The sequence below is a fragment of the Hippocampus zosterae genome, chromosome 13, assembly GCF_025434085.1.
Source record: "Hippocampus zosterae strain Florida chromosome 13, ASM2543408v3, whole genome shotgun sequence".
NCBI lineage: Eukaryota > Metazoa > Chordata > Actinopteri > Syngnathiformes > Syngnathidae > Hippocampus > Hippocampus zosterae.
The window spans coordinates 22,378,667-22,399,658 of NC_067463.1; the positions used below are offsets into that span (position 1 = coordinate 22,378,667).

Consider the following 20,992-nt stretch of genomic DNA (forward strand, 5'->3'; position numbering starts at 1 on the left):
ATACATGATCATAAAAAGTACCCAAGTATCAATAAATGATCACTGGGTACCACTTTGCGTTGATCGTAAGAGGTCTATCCCTGGTTTCGGAAAGGTCTTTAATGTGATGACGGGCAAATGAATGGATGATGTTTTGATATAAAATGATTCCTAAGTGGGTCAGAAAGATTTTAAAATATTCACGTTCAGGTAAAAATCCACCGTTTTCCCCCCTGACCCCTGAATAAGGGAAGGGAAATCACTTTCACCTTAAGCCGAAGCCTTCGGTCAAGACTTGCCGGTCTATGAGAGCCGAGAGGGCGAGCTTCCCGTCGTCTCCATTCTGCTTGCCAAGGTGGACTGGCCTTTCTGGGCCAGGTAGTCCTTGTAGTTGTTGGTCAGCAGAGTGTAGAGGAAAGGATTGATGCAGCTGTTGCCGTACGTCAGACAGGTGACAAAAAAGTTGACGTAATTGTGAGTGGCCGCGGACAGAGCCTTGAGGGACTCCGGTGTGAAGAGCTGGGTCAGCTGCCACCCCCAGAAGGGCAGGAAACAGGCCCAGTAGGCCACCACGATGCTAAAGATCATAACCGCCACACGCTGTTTGAGTCCTCGCCGTCGGGCCGAGCGGGGCCGTCCTCCCGCACGGGCCTGGCTGGCCCAGTAGCGTCGAGCGAGGCCCGCATAGAGCGACACCATGATCAGACCCGGGATCAGAACGCCGGTCAGGAACAGGATCCCCACGTAGGCCTTGAAAGCCTCCGGGGTCCACGTCGGGAAGCACATGCGCTTCACCACGCCGGCCGGAGACGGTTTGTTGTACCTGAGTTGGATCATGACCATCATGGGCAGAGTCAGCACAAAGGCGGTGGCCCAGATGGCGGCCGCCGCCATCTTGCGGCGGCGCGGGGACGAGTTGCGGGCGCTCGCGGGCCGCGCCACGGCGCGGTAGCGCTCCGAGCTCATGGCCACCAGGATGAAGACGCTGGCGTGCATGGTGAGCAGGTCCAGACTGAGTAGCACCCGACAGCCGGCGTCCCCGAAGAGCCAGTCGTGGGCCAAGTAGGTGCACACCACGAAGGGGATGGTGGACAGGTAGAGCAGGTCCGCCAGGGCCAGGTTGGCTACGTAGATGTAGACGGAGCCCTTGCGGCGCGGCGCCGCCGCGCGCGTGACGGCTAGCGTGTACGCGTTGCCCGCCGTGCCCAGGAGCCACATGGCCGTCAGGGTGGCGCCCAGCACGCACGTCAGCCACAGGCCGCCCGCGTCATCCGAGGAGCCTCCCGTGGTGTTAGAGGCATTGGAGTCCATGTAGTTCATTGAGGGGGGGGGGGGGTCACTGTCGGCAATCCGACGGCATCTTCCGAGACTCCCAATTATTTTGACAGCAATGCCGTGAAGAAATTGTGAAGCTCCTGTACATGAAGGAAAAACTGGTTAATACTTTCTGGGGAAAAAAAGCCGCAAAAAAATGGTCATGCTGTCAACCATCGTTTTTTTTTAATACTTTGGCAAGAAAAAAAAAAATCTGGAATCTTAGCTTTACATTCTGACAGAAACACAGTCAAAAGCTGGAAAGAAGAGAGCGAAATTTGACCCCCCCCCCCAAAAAAAAGACAAACCTTGTCCGGCGGGTCCCGAGAGAAGCAAGAGGAGTCACGTCAGGTCGGTGGCTTCCATCCGTGCCGATATTCCGAATGGATGCCGACTTCCCGGAGGACTTGTCAGTTCATTGGAGGCGTTGCAGCTCTCCCTTCTGTTGTCTTTTTTGTCAGTCAAGTGTTAAAGCGCCACCCCCCCTCCCAAACCGCCCACCCGAAAACCTCCGCCTCACAAGCGCCGGTGGGAACTTTTGGACGCTCTCAATCCCTGTTTGAACATCCGATTGAGTTGAGTATTCGAGGAATGTTGGATGTATTGTTTGAAAAGGATGGGACACAGAAGGACAGCGACTAAAAAAAAAATAATAATAATAAAAAAAAAATGAAGGCGACAAACTTTTTATTCAGTAAAAATCATTTTGCGTGTTAAAAAAAAAAGAGTAAGAGGTAGGGAAGCAGATTGCATTTATTTGGATACATTTGTCTGAGTAATTTACTTGGAACTTTATTTTTTTTAATAGTTTTTTAAGTTCCTGTGTTTCTTTCAGTTATATGGATTTTTTTTCGCATGTTTGATTTGAGGGGGTTCTGTCATTGACAAAAAAAAATGGAGAAAAATACCCCCTAAAAGAGAAACAAAAATCTGTCAAAAGAAAACGATTCCAGAAAATAGAAAATAAATCGGAAAAACATATTTGTAAACCTGAAAAAAAATGTACTCTGAAAAACATTTTTTAAAAACAAAGCCCCGGCAAATTACTCTGACAGAAACATTTTCTTAAATGCAATGGAAGTGTAAGCCTCCCAAAATATATTAAAGAAAAGAAAATACAATCGGAGAGACTTATCATGATTTAGGATATAAAAAGAGCCACTGAGTGGCGCTGTTGGATTGTTGAACGCTTGAGAAGATGGCCCACTCGTTGCCTGTTATTTTCAGTCCTGGTTTTTTGAACGCTTGATTGGGGGCCAAACCCCCCCCCCCCCCCCCCCCCCCAAAAAAAAAATCCTGTTGGCAATCTGTTGCTGGGTCAATGTCTGTGCTTGAACAAAGCCTCCACTGGAAACAAAAAACACACAAGTTGCATGAATAGACTTCTAGTTGTTGCATTTGACATTTTGACAGAAAATGTTTTTCTTGATTTTTCCATTTTACTTTTTTTTTTTGTGGTCAATTTTAGAGAATTAATTTTTTTAAAAATCTGAATATTGCTTGAATACTACAAAAACTGAAAATGGTGGAATTTCCTAAGTAAAAAAAAAAACGTTAGAAATGTGTCTGAATTTTGTAATTTTGAGTGAACTCTACCTATAATTTCAGGAGACAGTTTCAGTGTGAAGATAGATAGATAGATAGATAGATAGATAGATAGATAGATAGATAGATAGATAGATAGATAGATAGATAGATAGATAGATAGATAGATCTGTTATTGTCATAGTAACAAACTGTACTTATTATTAGCTTAGCATAGATAGATCGCTAGATAGCTAGCGAGTTAGCTAGCGAGTTAGCTAGCGAGCTAGCTAGCGAGCTAGATAGCTAGATAGCTAGATAGATAGATAGATTAAAAAAAGGTAGATGGAAAGAAATTTGTTGCAGTTTCGCCCTGTCGACAAATTGTATGCGAGCGACGTTTGTCTTGCGTTGCGAAGATTCAAGCGAGTGAGCCCACTGAGCCTCTCACTTAAGCTCCGCTCGTCGCTTTTAGTTTCTGTCTGGAGCAAACTGCTTCTTCCTTGACTTAATCGAACAAAAACGATACCAGGGTGGATGTGCAACCCCGAAAGACGGCACAGGCTTCTTTTGATCAAATGGCTTCAGGTAGCGGTGTGGGTAGCCAGACGTTATTTTATTTTATTTTAATAAGTTTGAGTTAGGCTGTGCTGCTGTTGGGGTAAAAAAAATAAAATAAAATAAATAAAAAATACCACGCCGAGGTCTTACTGGTGTACTCCTGCGGTGACATCTGCGCGTTCATGACGTCGTTGAAAAGCTTGAGCCAGTCGAGCTGCTCGGCCTCCGTCTCGCACGTGAACAGGAAGCAGCGGTCGGGCGTGACAATGGTGATGCCGTGCTGCCACGCGCCGTTGCAGTAGGTGCCGGCGGGCAGGCCGGCCGAGGCGCTGTAGTGCTCCTTGCTGCCCAGGAACACCTCGCCCTTGGCGAAGGCGTCCTGCAAAAGGAGAAAAAAAAATGGTTCGGAGACAAATGGCCTTGCTTAAGAGAGAGAGAGAGGAAAAAGGGGCATTTTCACCAAGCATTTTGAGTCGAAAATGTTGTTTTAAAATGGCCATCGAGTTGGAGTTCATTCGATTGTGTCATTTTGTCAACTTTTTTTGTTTTTGTGAATATTTGTTTTTTGGGAGACTGTTTAATTTTTGTATTAAAAAATATTTGTGTAATTATTTTGTCTGAGTTTAAGATTAAATATTTTTTTTTTTCCGGAAATAATTTGTGAGAAAATTGCATGTTGACTAGAATTAGTTTACAACAAACTTGCAACAAAAAATTGACCATTGTGCCAGAATTCTTTTTAATTACGAGTAAAATGAACAAATGATGCAACATTGTTTGTTCTTTTTTTCTCAAATATTTGCACATTTATTAAAATCTGAGAATTTATGACCAAAAAATGAAATTTGTTAGAACTGTGCCATATGGTGATAACTGGCACCAAAAAAAACCCCAAAATCACATTTTGTTGGATGTGTGTGTGACACATTTTGAAATCGCAATTTTTTTTTGTTGTGAAATGTGAAATTTTGTTGAAAGAACGATCATATTACACCAATAAAGCTATAAACAAAGAAAAAAGAATCCCTACCAGCGGGTCCTTGTAGTACATGAGTCGTCTCTGGTCCAAAGTGAACCAACGTTTCTTGAAGCCTTCTGTTTGCTAGCAAAAACACAACCAAAAACAAAACAGTAAATTGTTACCAGTGCTGCAGTCACGTGAGCGAGATTTTTGCCCAAACTTGAATGACTGACGTCTTTCAGATGGAAAGACGGACGGGGGGGAAATCCGAGTCCGAGTTAAGTGGCGGTTCGGGTTTCCGAAAAGGCTCAATGTTGTGAAAAGAGGCATTGTTAGCATTCGTGTCTCGGGTTGGCGTTGTTTGTTCCGGTACGAGACTCAATCATTTCGTATGGAAATTGTGAACGGCAATTTGGTGGACTATGGACGTGGCTTTTGGTTCATTTGACTGGAATAAAACGCAACGTCAACAAAATAATCTCAAGGTAAGCTAATTCCAATAGAACCTTTCAAAATAATAGACGTCAGGGGTGTCCAAACTTTTTCATTTGAGGGCCCGATACGTGAAAAAAACTGGAAGGATGAAAGGGCCCCTTTAAAATCCCGTTTCAGCATTCAGACCCCCCCCCCCAAAAAAAGAACAAACTGCACTAAGGCGATGATCATTCATGCGACGTCTACATAAATCAGCCAGCGAGCACAAAGCGGGCCTGTGACATATTTTGCGTTATGCTTATTTTACATTCTTTATTCCAGTTTTTATTTTTGATGATTATTTTTTTTTTAATTTGTGTGTTGTGTCATATGTTGTTGAATTGCATTGTTCTTGCGTCTTTTCGCCGGACCTACCCGGGGACCCGTCTTCTCCATGTAGCCCTCTTTCAGGAAGTTACGGGTGAGTTTCGGAACCAGCTGAGACCAACAAACAAACACGCAACAGTCAACAGTTAATTAAAAAAAAAAAAAAAAACAAGAAAATAACGTTTTTTAAATCCCCAAACTTAGACATTGTCCCACGCCCGTGTTGAGATTTCACGGTCAATTTTAAGTCAACTATCTGTCCAATTGCGTGACAATTGGCGGAAGCTTCCAGTGGGGGGCGCTATGGAGCGTACTGACCTCTGCATCGGTGGCTCCGGGAAAGGCCACCTTCATGTAGTGAAGCTGGACGGCTCGGATGGAATTAAACCAGTCGACGATCTCCTGCGGGGGGACAAGGCAAAGAATCGGGCCGGGACCAAGGTACGGACCCCTCGGCGACCCGCGCGTTTGCGGTAGCGTCACTCCGAGGCGGACCTTGCCGCTGTCGTGGTAAAGGAAGATGTTGCGGGTGCTGTAATCTTTGAGGTACGTAATCTGCAGGCCGTTGGGATGTCCGATTTTGTCGGGCTGGAAGGTGGCGTTGATGCTGTCCACCTTGATCAGCGCTTTGGGCTCCTTGGCCTGCAGGGGGCGGAAAATACAAAATCTTGGGAAGTTTATGTGCATCTCTTTTCTAAGCCGCGCCCTACCAAAAAAAAAAATATTATTGGGAAAATGGATAGTCTTGAACGTTTCTTGGATACTGTTGACTTTGTCCTGGAGAAAATTTGGCAAGCTGTCCAGCAATGAGGCATGGAGACTGTTGACATGGTCGACAGTCCCTGAGCCAATCAGGATGCAGAACACAAATGGTTAAAAAAAAAAAAAGACAAAAAATGCACGGAAAAAAAAAGGTGTGAAAAATGAACTGTTATAGTGAGGGATTACTGTATTAAATAAATCTTGTGGCCATTCTGCAGGAATTAAAAAAAAAATTTGTAGAATAAAAATACTAAAGAACGTGGAAAATTGCAGATTTTTTTTTCATTAAAAAAACTGAGTGTAACAGTCAAATATTATCTATTATTAATCCTTTTGGAGAAAAAAATGAAGGATTTTATTTTCAGTTGAAGGATTTTTTTAAAATCATGGGAAATAATTAATTTAACAGCAATGTCGCATTTTTTGTGTGTGTGTGTGTGTGTGTGTGTGTGTGTGTGTGTGTGTGTGTGTGTGTGTGTGTGTGTGTGTGTGTGTGTGTGTGTGTGTGTGTGTGTGTGTGTGTGTGTGTGTGTGTGTGTGTGTGTGTGTGTGTGTGTGTGTGTGTGTGTGTGTGTGTGTGTGTGTGTGTGTGTGTGTGTGTGTGTGTGTGTGTGTGTGTGTGTGTGTGTGTGTGTGTGTGTGTGTGTGTGTGTGTGTGTGTGTGTGTGTGTGTGTGTGTGTGTGTGTGTGTGTGTGTGTGTGTGTGTGTGTGTGTGTGTGTGTGTGTGTGTGTGTGTGTGTGTGTGTGTGTGTGTGTGTGTGTGTGTGTGTGTGTGTGTGTGTGTGTGTGTGTGTGTGTGTGTGTGTGTGTGTGTGTGTGTGTGTGTGTGTGTGTGTGTGTGTGTGTGTGTGTGTGTGTGTGTGTGTGTGTGTGTGTGTGTGTGTGTGTGTGTGTGTGTGTGTGTGTGTGTGTGTGTGTGTGTGTGTGTGTGTGTGTGTGTGTGTGTGTGTGTGTGTGTGTGTGTGTGTGTGTGTGTGTGTGTGTGTGTGTGTGTGTGTGTGTGTGTGTGTGTGTGGCAAGGGCGTTTTGCTCACATCATGTTTGGTGAAGTACTTGAGCGTGCCCTCCCGCTCAGAGAGGACGAATCGCCTGCTGAGGAAGAGGCCGTTGTCGCGGCCCCTTTTCATCAAAGTGCCGTCCCTGATGGCTGCGGGGCAAAGGTCAAGTTTAGCGTTGGTGACGTTTGCAGATTTTCAGAATGAAGGCTACATGATGAAAAATTAAAAGTAGTTTAAAAAAGAGAGAGAAATTATCCATAAAATCACTACTTAAAAAAAACATGATTAAAAAAGTCCTTAAAAAAAAATTCTTGTTCAAAAAATAAATTCCAACAAAATCGTTCTCCTTTCAAAATAAATGCAACACTACCCCCAAAAGGTTTTTCAACAATTACAAAGTAGTACTGTTTGGAAAAAAAAAAACATTTATCAACAACAACAAAACAATCAGAAGATGTGCTGCATTGAGAAAACAAACATTACATAATTCTTAACCCGTTTTTATTACAGGATATAATCAAAGCGCTACTTAAAAAAAAATTAAAAAACCCTAAAGTGCCAACATTTTTCTTTACTCTGGCTTTGAATCAGAATGCGTGTGTCTCCACTTGCCTTGCTCGTACGTAAACTTGTTGGCCGATTCGGTGAATTCCTTGCGCTCGTACTTTGCTCGAATCCACTGCTCCTTCAGCACCCTAACAAACAACACAAAGGATTGAACAATCTGCGTGAGAGCAGCAGGCTGCTACGCTAGCTCCTTCGAAATCGCCCTTGTCACTGACAACATTTGCGACGCGTAATATTGGCCACCTAGCCAAGACACATAAACTCGATCGAACGTTCGGATTCTTAGTCATGATCAATAGACATGAAAGGCCTTGAACAAGTTTAAATGTTGAATTAGCATGCTAGCTTCCAAGCTAACTTTGGCTTCCGACTCAACAATTGTTGAAAACCTTTGGTTCTCACTGGCAGTCTTTGTGTGACGGCTTGTAATAGTAGACGGGAACGGCGGCCTCGTATTTGTTCTTCATCCACTCGTTTCCGTTCTCCGCCATGAACTGACAACAAAAAAAAAAAAAAAATAATAATTAAAAATTTAAAATAGAACACAAAAAAGAAAAAAAGAAATGGCGAAAACTCAGTGGTGCTACCTGGACCTCGTGGTCCTCCCAATGGGAAAGACTCAGCGACTTGACCTTGCTGATGTCGGGAATGTTCCGGTGAATGCCGGAACAGGCCAAGCAGATGAACACCCCCAATGAGGTCGAACCCCAGTCGGGATCTGTGCTACCACAACAGGAAGTTCACTCACAGAAGAGGCAACTTTTCAAGACGGCAAATGGCGGGGAAATCCAACAGCTTCGTACAATTTGTATATTAAGACAAACTAATGGCCGATTATGTAAAAATAATTTGAAAAAGGTGTGGTGGGAGGGTGGAGGGGTGGCGTGGGGGGGAATTAATGTTCCAACCTTTAGCCTTCATTGAATTGATTTGCCTTTTTCTTATCTGGCAAACATTCTTATCTCGGAAGAAGATGCAGGCCGCATTCCTTAAAGGAGACGGAACCAGACGACAAGAACACAAAAATGAAAGACTTTCAAAATAAAAAGAAAAGCCAAAGCATAGAGTCATTTTGTTCATATGTTTACATGACAGTGGTGCAAAAACATTGTTTTTTGGGGGGGGTGTTTTCGTTTTTTTGTTATTTTTCGTTAACTCAAATGCTTCGCTGGCGCCTTTTGCAAATAAAACCTTTTAATAAGGTGGTTGTAAAAAAGTACATTGCTTATTTTTGGGGTGTCTTGCTCCTAAAATCGTCTACATTGGCCAAGCGATCATCGTCATAGGGCATGCTTCTGGGTAAATTTCGGGTAAAAAAAAAACCCAAACTTTTTTTTTTGTATTTAGTATTTGACTGTCTCCCTTTCGATACCTCCTTGAAGACACATTTGAAGGAAAAGCGCAGCTTCCTTGGCATGCCAGCACAGACGAGCGGAGCGGGCCGAGGGCGTGTGCAGCATGTCACGACTTGCACTACATTTCAAATCCTTCCACGTCGCATAAGCCCAAAAATCTTTTCACTCCCGATGACATTCCCCGCGAAAAAAAAATAAAATTTAAAAAGTCACGCGCGCACACACCCATTGACAGAAAACTAACGTAAATGCCCTTCTCACCTGCTGCTCCACAGTCCGCACAGGTGTCATTTCCAGCCCTCTGCAGCATTTCCCGGAGTGCACGAGTGGACATGGACATGGTGGACAGATCCAATTCTCTTCTTCTAACGAGCAGATGCAGAGGAATAAATTATAATGGTCGGTGTTGGGGGTCTTCCAAGGTCTATCTCCTCCTGGCACGCCAGAAGTGCGCCTCAGACTGGATAAACACAGGGGTGAAGTCCTCATAAGGGGAGCGCGTCCATCCTGGAGAGACACAGTGCGTAAATTCCACCAGTGACTCAGTGTGCGTGTGTGTGTGTGTGTAACCCGATACTGTACAAGGAAGTCCATTGCAAAGGGCGGCGCGGACTGTTTTTTTTTCCCCTTCTGCATGATTGCGCAAAAAGCCACTGCGCATCTCGCACCTGAGGACCTTAAAAAAAAGGGGGGGAAGGGAGGGCGGGCCACACTTTGGTTTGAGGAGCGGCTTAGGTGAGTAGAAGTGTTCGAGCTCATGGCGGAGAACAACCCGAGTTGGACTCGACGAGTGGCGGGGCAAGGAGTGCCTATTGAAAGAAAAAAAAAACAATAAGACAAAGAAATGAAATGTATGAGGTGCACAAGTAAAGGGCATAGTTCTGAGGTCTCCCCAAACCACCTAAAAAATAAAATACAAAATCCAGATTGGGGAGGTGCGGCGTCCTAATTAAGATCCGGACCAAAGTCCCCCTTAGGAGGGCAACAGTCTGAGCAGGCATCGGTATTTTTCTCTGTTGCTGTAAAAAAAAAAATCCATGCATTAAAATCATCCAATAGAAAAACGAATTAATCATATATGATATCATGATTAACCCAACACCCTCTTGGGCGGGCAATAATGTGATCTATCTATCACAAAATAAATTTATATTATTATTATATATATTTAACTTTATTAAATACCAAATGATTCTGATTGTTGGCTTATATAAAGTATAAAAATCGACAGCATAAAACTATCCTCAAAAGTACCCTAAAAATGAAGTCAGGCTAAGCTAAGCCACTCACAATTATGTAATATCCACTTTGGCCAAAAGGAGGAAACAGTGTATCACGTTTGGAATTCGAGCGTGTTGCCGTGGCGGGTTTCAAGAAAAGAATTCATCACCGTCGTCCCATTATTAATGAAGAGACATTGGAATAAGGAGGAAAGTTTTACATCATCAACAACAAGAACAACACGCCATTGCGACTCCAGAATGAAAGACGCACAGAAAGAAGCAAGACACCTCGTCGAAAATTGCCAAAACAAACGAACCCTTGTAAGAAGACCAAAATTAAAAGAGACAACGCAGGGAAGACAGCGTGTATTGTAAAAACAGAAAACAAATGACAAATGACAAACACGCATTTACATCTAAAACGGGAACCAACAATTTGAGAAAAAACAAACAAACCTGAAAAAGTACCCGGCGCACAAAGATGACGTCGAAAGACCAATCTCTCATGGTCTCCTCAGGGTTTTAAAAAGACTAAAAGACATAAAAAGTATTATTTTCCTATTGTTTTGATTTAAAATACATTTTTTAATTTATGGAGTTATTATTTTTATTTCTTTCCATTAATGTTTTTTTAAAAAATATATTTCCCATCAACGAAATCTAAATACTGTAACTGCAATTTATCATTAGATTGAGGCAGCAGGCAGTTGGATCAAAGACTAAAACCAAACCTGTCATTCCTTTCTCAGATCAGAGTTTTTCAAAACATAATTATGAATTCAATTAAGAAAAAAAATGTTTTTAATGAGCTGTCACAGCGTCTCTCCACACTAAGGAAACGACATGATTATTGCCCCCCCCCCCCCCCCCGTCCCCCCAGCCCTCCCCTCTCTCGTTCGGTTGTCAGCGAAGGCTGGTGAAAAACTTCTGATGTCAGCCGTTATTAAATGAAGAGTGTGAATAAATTGGTGCCGCCGAGATATCCTTCCCTCTAGATTATCCACCTTCACCCTGAGAGGCGGAACGATTATCTGTTTTTTTTTAAATTTATTTATTCCCCCCCCCCCCCCTCCACACACACACACACACACTGTTTATGTAACGTGGAGGGCAAACGACTGGTTGTTACCCTTGGTGGAGGGGGTGATGAGTGGGTGAGTTTGAAAGCCGATAGCATACTTTTGTACTTATAAATATGGATACAGTCAATTGCATGTATGGCTAACATGTAGTAGGCATATAGTGTGGGTGTTTCTCTCTGTCTCTCATATCTATCTATCTATCTATCTATCTATCTATCTATCTATCTATCTATCTATCTATCTATCTATCTATCTATCTATCTATCTATCTATCTATAAAGAGATGGATTACTGTCATGCGCTTTACTTTGGAGTCAGTCACTCCTCCATGAAGCGTCTCCAGTTGGTCCAGAATGCTGCTGCTCAATTCTTTACTGGTGCTCGTAAGAGGGAGCACATCACCCCTTCTCTGGCATCCCCTCACTGGCTCATTTGAGACTTCTTTGCGGAGTCGACGCACGGTCAAAAGAGGGGGGGGGGGGGGCAAAACCCTCCAAGGTGGAAGGAAAGGCATTGGGATTCGGGGAGGAAAATGACCTTATGACCACTTTACCCAATTTGAAGAGAGCTTGACACATGGTCAATGCGGCCGGATGGGCATATGAAGTTTTTTGTTGGGGGGGGTATAAGCATTGGAGATGGATGGCAGTCATGATTTGATCAAAGGCGTTGAGGGAGGAGATCATCATTCAGAGTGATTGACTTTGACGGGCAATTGTCAGCAAGCTTTGGGCCTGCCTCACCGTGACAAACACGATGTGATGTGGAGCAGGCGGGGGGGCGTTGTCAAAACAATCGGCGTTGGGGGCATGAAGGCAGCTGAGCGAGGGGATGATACTCCAGGCAGTCATGCAGTTACCGCAGCAGCATGTGACTTGATGTTCAGCGTGACGAGAGGAGGTCAAAAGTTAGAGAGCGAACTGATAGTTTTTTCAACGTATGATCTCACAATATACATCAATAACCACGCCCAAAGTTATACCACAAAAAAAAAGATAATATCAATAGGAATGACACCCCCCCCCCCCAAAAAAAATCTACTTCTGCAATTGGCTACTGCTCAAAGACAGCTGGTAGAGGCTCCAGCACACTCGTGACCCTCGCAAGGACAAGCGGCTCTGACAATGGACGGATGGACAAGATCAACCGACAGGCATCACTTTGTGTCGGCGTAAAAATCAGGATTGAAGAGGCTTGACATTCATTCATCTTCTAGAAACCTTTTCTTCTGCGGTCCATATTTGTCGTCCGGTGTCAAACAAAACCGCGTGCCACCATGAGGCGGTTGCCAACGGAATTGCACCCGAAAATAAACATGAAGCAGACCGAAAGAGAATGCAAATGCATGTTGGTGACGTGACTTATTTAGAAACATGAAACAAATGTCATTGGATGCTTGAAGCCAAGGGTGGCTGTATCGATGTGGCCATTTTTGGGGGGAAAAACTCCAAATGACACCAAGTCCCACACGTTCGCTTGAGTGGGAATGAAGGACACGGAAGCAGAGCTCACATATGGAGAGGCGTGCGCCGGCATCATCAAGCAGGCTTTAAAGAGAACGCGGGCGTGTCGGAAAGGCGGCTTGTCGTTCCTTCCAGTCCGCTGGCCAACAACGTCAATTCGATTGTGTTGGAGAGCGTTGAAATTCAAACCGATACTCGCTTGCACAGAGAAAAATGCCAAAAAAAAAAAAAAGAAGGAAAACAATGTCCATGTTGTCGGGCCATCACGTGTGTGATTATATTATTGAAGTGTTACTGAGTAGCTAAAATTCCAGAAACTGAAAAAGTAACACGTGCCGGAGAGCGACGTTATAGTTGGTTATCGAAAACTTATGAGGAAAAAAAAAAAAGCACACTGAAGAAACCGTTTTTGTTCACGAAATTAAATGAAAAAGAAGGAAAAAAAGGAAGTTTAACAAACGAAAAAAATTGACTTTTTTAAAACTTTTTTTAAAAAACTATCAATAACAACTGATCGAGACTGGGCTGGCCTGCGAATAGCAAAAATAGGCTTGGAATTGAAATTTGACGTCCATTTAAATGTATTTCTAAAAAATGAAGTCATTTTTCTTCTCCACAGTATAGGTTTGAATATAGGAATTTTATATATATATATATACAAATAAATAAATATAAATATATAAATAATATTAATTAATTAACATTAATTAATATAAATATATAAATAAACAAATAATATATATATAAATATATATAAAAATATATATACAAATATATAAAATCTTTTTAAATAATTTTAATTTACAGATCCTTGCGTTCACTAAGTACTCCATATATTATAGAAAAAAAAAACTAATACTAAAACTAAGAAATGAACAAATCAGATCTAAAAACTAAATGAAACTAAGTGAATGTTATATACAAAAAAGAAGAAAAAAAGTCATAACGTTTAAAAAAAAATGACGGTCACGCCGATTCAGCAAATTTCTGGACATTTAAGCGGCGATGATGATGATGTCACGGCACGGACGCGGTCTGACGCGGACAAACGCTAATTGGCGGCCGAGGTCTTTCCCGTCTGTTTCTTCTCGCCACGTCGCCTTTCCCCTTCGACCCGTCGAGCATCTGCTTCGTTAGCGGTCGACATCTGCCGCCAGCGGCTGGCCAGCGAGTCGGGACTGCTGCCCGATTTTCATGCCATTCCTCCATCGCATCGTTAAAATTGAATCGGGCTGACTTTGCGTTTTGGGGACTTGATAAATTGTGAGAAAGTGCGGGCCTTGATTTGAGCCTCCTTGCACCTCGTCGTGCCTCGTTGTTCCACATCAGCGCTCGAGCGTTACGACGCACTTGACGGGGGAGGCTGGGACGCTAATTACACGGCCCCGCCCCTTTAGATTGCACCGTGCATATTAAGCGGCTTTCTCTGCGGCACACCACTCAACTGTGTTGGCTTGTAAACACACACTGATTAATCATAATTTTAAAATTAATCATGATTAATCGGCTTCACTCGGTTTCTTGGACCGATGAAGAAGTTTGAAGAGTAGGAGTGGGACGACTTCTTTTCGAAAGCCGTACTGAGTTTGCACGACCTCGACAAGAACTGCTTGAGCGGCGGCCGCCCAGAACTACGAGACCGATTGCCGATGTGGGGGTGGAGGGAGGGGGGGGGGGGTGGAAGTACGGCTCGGAGACAGTCGGCTGCTGAAAAGCTGGTTTTATATAACACCAGAGTGACATTCAGGAAAATGGAAACAGAAGCGTCACATGCAATTTGGAGGGGGGGCGGGGGGTGGAGGCGAGGAGGTCTGCTGAGACTGGCGGATACACGGCACATGGAACACAACAGCATCCTTTCTGCGACCTTTCGATCCCGCGGGGATTTGTATTCTACGACATAAATATAGTCTGCTCAATTCTCACACGTCTATCTGTACAGCTACTAAAACATATTGCATATCTCCAAGGGTGTGTGTGTGGGGGGGGCAGGACGATAAGTGTATTTAATACTCACGACCTCTACGAGGGAGGCCGATGATCAAGTCTCGGCTGGTCATGCATACGCGGGCGTGTGTTCCCCCCCCCCCCCCGGCCGAGTTCTACACAAACGGCTCCTCGCAAGAAACGTTCGGCCGGAAGGCAAAACAACCAGTGAGACAAATCGAAAATCGTTCATTTTTGCTTTCTTGCTACATTGTCGCCAGACCTGAGTCAGATCAGGGATTGTAAAACCAAAACCGAGAGGTCCGTTTCAGCATGGGAGTGGATAGCTTTCACGTAAAGGTCTTTATCCCCGCTAATATGTACCTTTTAGAACGCAAAAGAGACTTTGCAGAAGGTCCGCCATTGTGGCGTGGAACCAGTCAAACGACGGCCGACAGGGGGCGCCACAGTCAACGAGGAAGGATGCTCTACCCGCAGTTCGAAAAGCCACGTTGGGGCGTCAACAGTATTTGGCGCACGCCGGCACTCTCTTCATCGCGTATTTTTAGCCCTTTTCGTTGGGGGGTTCGTGCACAGCCAAGGAGCCCGCATGGATCTTTTATCTAGTCGTCCATGTTCAGGCCCTACCAGATCCAAAGTCCCGGTCCCACTGAGCAGCAGCGTGGTACGGTTGCAAATGCAGTCATTTGGGTTTTTGTGGTCCAGAGTCTCAATTTAACCCCGGCGACAAAAAATCATTGACACGCCGTGGTCCAAAATCGGGCTACTGAACCGAGAACTGACAGGCACTTGCCTATTGCTGATCCCAAAGCACTTTTCCTGGTTCATTTCAGACGAGGCGACGACACGGAAGACCTGTTTCGACCAAGCAGCAATACAGATATTTCGGTTTGCGTTTATTTTGGTTTTCAATTTTCAGATTCCGAACCCAACCGTGAAGGTTGTGAAAGGCGCTGAGTGGGGGGACTAGGGGGGGTCACTTTCAGACCCCACAAAAACACAGAAAATCAGTTTTTGCACAAAGCAGCAAGAAGGATTTTGGTTCATTTGGATTCATTTTGGGGATCCGTTTGCTAAAGTCTCCACCAAGCCGCGTAGGAAAACAAAAGTTCGGACATGATTGATACGTACCACTTTTCGTGGTTCATTTTCAGACCGGACAAACTCCAAATTCCAGTTTCCACTAAGCGGCGGCACGGTTGGGTTGGGTACGGTATGCGTGGATTTTGGGGTTTGCGTGACCCAAAGTCTCTACACTGTCCACAGTCTCTACCTAACCACGAAGCGAGTCACACACACTGACAGATTACTGGTCTGGACAACCTTTAGGGCTTCAGTTTCAACCCGACTGAAAACGTGTTTCCACCAAGCAGTCGGTCCAAAAGTCGGAGACTCTAAACCGCGAAGGAAGTCAAACGGGCCTTCTGTCGTCCACGGTCAAGGGGGTCTTGTTTACCCTCCGAAACTACCAATCGGACCACTCCGCTTGGTGGAAATGCGTCTTCGGAGGACAGACGGCAGACAAGATCACGGAAAACTACCTGGCAATGTCCCGTACCCGACAGAACCCATCTGGCGCGATAATCCGAGCCGGCCGGCGCCGGTTCCAGCTACTCCGGTCAATGGCAGATTCCAAAGCATCGCCTTCCGGAGTCCAAATCCCCTTAGTCCCGAACTCCTTACCTGTCATCCCAGAATCGTGAAAAGCGGGATGCTCTCGAGACGACCGATCCCGAGCAGCCGCGCCACAGAGAACAGACGGTTCAAAGACGAGAGGGGGCAGGACATCGCAGAACGAGTCGGAAGAGTTCTCGGCGCGGTGAAAAAGTTTCATCTGTTCTTCCGGGAGTTTGCGTCTCTTTCCCGGCCGCTCTTTGCGTTGCTTTGCTGACAGGTCAGCGAGAGGCCGTTCAGAGTGTCGGAAAGACTCTTCTCTCCCAGGTCTTCGTCGGGGGGCTCGCCGGAGTCCTGGCGGGAGAGGCCGGGGCTCCTCTGGAGGTGGGAAGTACAGTCGTGGGTCTTTGGGCTCGGGGGCTCGTACCAGACCGGAGTGAGGTTTGACGGGTGACGCTGGGGATCCAGATGGCGAGGTGGCGAGATGCTGAAGCTGAGGCTTGCTTCTGGCGCCACCTGCGGGCTACCATCGGGGGTGCCAGCGGCCGACGACGCCGACGAGCCACTCTGCGGCATACGGAGAAAGAGTTTACTTTGGAATCCGGACCTCTGTTTTATAATTAAAGATCCATCAACGGATTTGTTCCATTCCGTTCTGGATCTTGGTCTACCCCGGCAGAGAGTTTTATTTCTTAACGTTTTTCAGATCATTGGTCACGTGGCGTGATGTATTCCGCCGTTGACGTGAATCAGATGTCCGCCACACGCGGACATCGATGCAAACAGCGGGTGACTTATCAAGCTGTGATCGTTTCAACGCTTATACGATCTTGAGGTTACGAGTACTTTCAGAGAAGTTCTGCCATCGCAAAGGGGCTCTGCGAAGACGCCGCCATTACAAAGCGCACGCGGACGTCACTACGCGTCGAAATCATCCCGTCTGCTCGGCCAACTTTCATGGAAATTCTCAAATTTCTAAAATTTCTTTAAATTCAAAAATTTAAAGAAAGTGGTATTTTTCATCTGATCTTCATTTGTTCGGTACCTTACGCAATTTTCGCTTCACGAACTACTTTCAATTGAAGATTGTGGTGTCAGCGGTGTGGGGATCGGTGCAAAAAACAAACAAAAGCCGACAGCCAGGGGGTGGGGAGAAAGGAGCTTTCGACAACAAAGAAGAAAGCCCGCGAGAGACGAAACGAGATTAAGGAAAATAAATAAATAAATAAATAAATAAAAAACAAGTTAACCGCAGAGGAGAATGCGAACACGAGTGGCAGCCGAGAACGACGGCAGCCGACAAAGCTGAGCGGCAGCCATGCTAATTAGCTCGGCGCCGCCGAGCGCCGCCGGATCACAGAGGCACTGAGCTTTACAAAGCCGCCAGGTAGGGAGAGGGAAGGATGGGTCGCCATGGATACACAAGAAGTAAAAAAAAAAAAAAAAAAAAGACTCTTTGTTCTTGTTTCACGCACACGCCAACGGAGGGAAGCCAGGCAATGTGGATACAGCTAGCTTGGATCAAGTCTGGCAAATGTTAATCAAAATTTAAGCTAAGATAGGATCGGAGGTGCGCTACGCGGAAATAACGGCTCTAAACCACCACGGCAGACTTCCTGCGTCTATTTAGAAATGGCTTCTGGAGACATTTTTGGTGGGTCTACCGAGCCAATTTCACGCTGATGAGGGAAAATGGCTTCGGGGGCAGACCTATTTCAGAAGTGGCCACCGGGGGCAAACTTTCACTTTGTCACCTTAGTCCTCACTGCATACTAATAACCAACACAATTTCGAGTCAGATGTTTAGGTAGGATATTGGGTTTAAAATTTAGTGGCACTCACACAAAATAGCTAGGAGGAGCTCGTCTTTGACGTGCCCCTAAAAAAAAAAATATACGATATTTCTCAAAAATTCAAATAGCGGTAGCAGACTTCGTTAAGGAACTTTTTGGTGTGCCTCCCAATGATAGAAATGAACACCAAATTTCAAATTGCAGAGGGAACTTGGTCTAAGCAGCAGATATTTTTTTAACAATGGGGCAGGGTGGGGGGGGGGGCATATAAAATGGCAGACTTCTGTGTCCTTTATGGCACAGCTTCTTGAGACTTTGCTTTGTCGCTTTCCTAATGAAGACATGACCACCAAATTTGGTGTTTTTGGAGGCAGAGCTTTTCTCAAAACATGGGCGGTAAAAATCACACCAAAATGGCAGCCGTCTTTTATGGCACGGCTTCTTGTGTCCTAATGAAGACATGACCACCAAATTTGGTGTCTTTGGAGGCAGAACTTTTCTCAAAATCACACCAAAATGGCCGCCGTCTTTTTGAGACTTTTTTGCGGCTCTCCTACATCCGGTACCGCTCCTTTTTTTGGTGGTTGCTGACTGAAACTTTGGGGGCTGAATTGAAACCCAAAAAAGCCAGCAGGCATGAACGAGTCAGTTCCACCCGGGACTCCGGCCAAGTGTAAATTCTCACCTGGATAAACACGTGCTGCAAAACTTTGTGAAATTTTGACCCCGGAAAATGCCTCTTAAGCATCCATGTTGTCTCCAAATAGTTTGACAAATTGATGCAGATGGCAGCTCCTCATCCATCCATCCATCCATCCATCCGTGAACACTCTGGTCAATCCATTCATCCGGTCTTAATACCCGCGAGTGCGGCGCCCCGTTGTTGGCTCCGGGTGAGCGGAGGGTCGCCCAGGAGGCCGGCCGGGACGGAGGCCCGTCTGCGGGGTTGGCGGCGGGATGAAAGAAGTCAGCTGGGAGGTGGAAGAGCGGCGAAGACCTCGGGCCTCCATCCAGGCGCTCATCTGCGAAACACAATCGATCGCATTTTTCCCTTTAGCGGTTTTAACGTTTGCCGTTCCGAATTTTGTTCCGTTTCTCAATTTTGGTGGTCGACGTTTGGCCGTTTCAGGTTTTTCCATTTCGCGTTTGGTGGGTTCACTTTTTTTTGCAATTTGGTGGTTTTGGCGTTGCACATTTTTTGGGTAGTTTTATCATTTTGGCATTTGACAGATACCTGCGCAACGCGTCGGGCTTTGAGGACGCACGCCGGCCTCAAAGAGCTGGCGGAGCGCCTCCTGGTTTTCTTCTCCTCTGGAAGCAGCTGAACGAGGGAGCCCCTCGTATTGCCCCTCGGTGGGCAACTCACCTGAACTGTGGGAGTCGCCGCTGCTGCCGCCCTGCAGGAGAGAAAAGCACATGACGATGGAGACCACCGCTTCATGCCTGCGTGGCGCATGGTGTCTACTTGGTTTCCTCCGATCAGCATCTGCTCGCCGGCGTGTTCGTCCAGGCTCAGATCATCGGGCAGCGCCGGCGACGACGATTTGTCCGACAGCTGCTCCGACATCAGCGAGGTCCGCTCCACCTCCGCCAGACGGACCTGAGACCCCCCGACGGAGTCAGTCCCCAAAACCCCTCAATACGTGCGTGTGTGTGTGTGTGTGTGTGTGTGTGTGTACCTCCCGCGCGTGTCCGTCACAGTCCTTACAAACGGGGGAGTAATGATGGAAGACTGAGCCGGACAGGTTGTCAATCATGTCACCTTCCATTGAGTCTTTGATAAGCAGAGACACGCTATCCAGCCACTGGCTCTCCTGGAACACAGAAAAAACAAAATTTTCTTTGGTGGCCCTGGATTGGGTGTGTGGGGGGGGTCAGAGCAGGAACTCAAATCGGTTAAACTCGTGTGATGGATCCACAAATCGAACATTTTCACCTGAGCAGGAGAATAAAGTCGACATCTGTGGTTGGCGCGTGCCTCCTGAGGAACCTCAACAGCGCCCTCTTTTGGCGGAGCCATCAAAGCGCCGCTCCGAACCCCGACGGCGCCCGCCGCCGCCGCCCCCGCGGCCACACCCACGCCGGTCGCCATGGCCCCGACGCCTCCCATCACGCAGCACAGGCCGCTCTGGGCCAACTCCAGCTCAATCTCGGCATCCATCTCGGCGTCCTCCTGCGCTTCCTTGTTGGAGTCGTCCAGGTGCTTCATGAGAACGGCGACCACCACGTTAATGAGGACAAACTGAGCCGTCAACACGAAGGACACAAAGTACAACGGCGAGATGAACTGGAGGCCCGCGTGGCAGCCGTAGTCGCCGCCCGCGCGCCCCGGAGGGCACTCGCGGAGGGTGTCCTGGGGACGCAGAAAAGAGCGCGGCGGCAATTAATTCAGCGAAAGAGTCGACCGCGTCGGCTTTCGTAGGATAATGCTGACCTTCATGATTCCGTTCCAGTTGTCGCCCGTGGAGACCTGGAAGAGCGTGAGGAACGCCATTCCAAAATTCTCAAAGGTGGCGTGACGGCTCATGCCCTCGCATGGATAGTCAAAGTTGCACACTGATGAATTTTGGCGGAGTCGGGGGGGGGGGGGGGGGGGGGGGGGCGGCGGGGGGGGGGGGTACACACAAAAAAAAACATTCTTTGACTATTGCAGAGCCACCGCGAAGAAGAGCGGGCTAGCTCTAATGACCAAAAAAAAACGGAATTAGCCCACTCTGGCTCAATTTGTATTGAAGTATTCGCAACACCAGCAGGGGGCGTGGCAACTTCTTACCCAGCTCTCCAAAGAGCTCCACACCAAGAGCGGCGTAGATGAAGAAGAGCAGCATGAAGAGCAGGCCGAGATTTCCCACCTGACGCATAAAAATCAGATTTGGTGTTGAAAATTGTAATTTCCCTTTAACCCCCCCCCCCCCCCCAAAAAAAACTCCACATTTTGAGAACAAAAGTTGTTTTTTTCCCAGGAAAAGTTTCAACATCCAATTTTCTGTCTTACCAGCCAGGAGAAAAGTAAGATTTGTGTACTTGCGCATATGACAAATGGACAT

The 20,992-nt window shown here is 46.2% G+C and overlaps 4 protein-coding genes across 5 annotated transcripts in view; 1 reads left to right on the forward strand and 3 right to left on the reverse strand.

Moving 5' to 3' along the window:
• The window catches only part of LOC127613565 (ras-related C3 botulinum toxin substrate 2), a 185,320-nt gene that overhangs the window by 68,979 nt on the left and 95,349 nt on the right, over positions 1-20,992 (forward strand). The gene's annotated exons all lie outside the window — the stretch shown is intronic.
• On the reverse strand, positions 127-1,271 carry uts2r4 (urotensin-2 receptor 4). Its single transcript, XM_052084677.1, has one exon. It carries the CDS (start codon positions 1,195-1,197, stop codon positions 283-285), a length of 915 nt encoding a protein of 304 aa, XP_051940637.1. The 5' UTR covers positions 1,198-1,271; the 3' UTR covers positions 127-282.
• On the reverse strand, positions 1,964-9,443 carry zgc:92360 (uncharacterized protein LOC436988 homolog). Of its 2 annotated transcripts, XM_052084647.1 has the most exons (11): positions 9,085-9,425; positions 8,056-8,186; positions 7,871-7,962; positions 7,514-7,596; positions 6,938-7,050; positions 5,636-5,782; positions 5,459-5,542; positions 5,189-5,251; positions 4,409-4,480; positions 3,529-3,757; positions 1,964-2,640 (listed from the first exon to the last, which is right to left on the reverse strand). In XM_052084647.1, exons 1-11 carry the CDS (start codon positions 9,161-9,163, stop codon positions 2,612-2,614), a joined length of 1,122 nt encoding a protein of 373 aa, XP_051940607.1. In that variant the 5' UTR covers positions 9,164-9,425; the 3' UTR covers positions 1,964-2,611. The 2 variants fall into 2 exon arrangements, with proteins under 2 accessions (XP_051940607.1, XP_051940606.1); XM_052084646.1 differs by having other exon boundaries at positions 5,459-5,782; positions 9,085-9,443.
• LOC127613528 (voltage-dependent T-type calcium channel subunit alpha-1I-like) overlaps positions 15,419-20,992 on the reverse strand; it is a 77,530-nt gene continuing 71,956 nt past the window's right edge. Inside the window, exons 32-39 of the mRNA XM_052084608.1 lie at positions 20,719-20,797; positions 20,380-20,501; positions 19,882-20,298; positions 19,625-19,759; positions 19,411-19,545; positions 19,180-19,342; positions 18,807-18,967; positions 15,419-16,719 (exon numbers count right to left, since the gene is read on the reverse strand). Coding sequence (XP_051940568.1) covers positions 16,369-16,719; positions 18,807-18,967; positions 19,180-19,342; positions 19,411-19,545; positions 19,625-19,759; positions 19,882-20,298; positions 20,380-20,501; positions 20,719-20,797 — 1,563 coding nt within the window. The 3' untranslated portion in view covers positions 15,419-16,368. The remainder of the gene's footprint in view (positions 16,720-18,806; positions 18,968-19,179; positions 19,343-19,410; positions 19,546-19,624; positions 19,760-19,881; positions 20,299-20,379; positions 20,502-20,718; positions 20,798-20,992) is intronic.

Excerpts from the sequence above, each read along its gene's own strand:
- uts2r4 (XM_052084677.1), bottom strand. The coding sequence starts at position 1,197 with ATGTGGCTCCTGGGCACGGCGGGCAACGCGTACACGCTAGCCGTCACG.
- zgc:92360 (XM_052084646.1), bottom strand. The coding sequence starts at position 9,163 with ATGTCCATGTCCACTCGTGCACTCCGGGAAATGCTGCAGAGGGCTGGA. Across the intron at positions 4,481-5,188 it reads TGGAGAAGACGGGTCCCCGG|CAAACAGAAGGCTTCAAGAA; the intron begins GTAGGTCCGGCG and ends TGTTTTTGCTAG. Across the intron at positions 3,758-4,408 it reads TGTACTACAAGGACCCGCTG|GACGCCTTCGCCAAGGGCGA; the intron begins GTAGGGATTCTT and ends CTCCTTTTGCAG.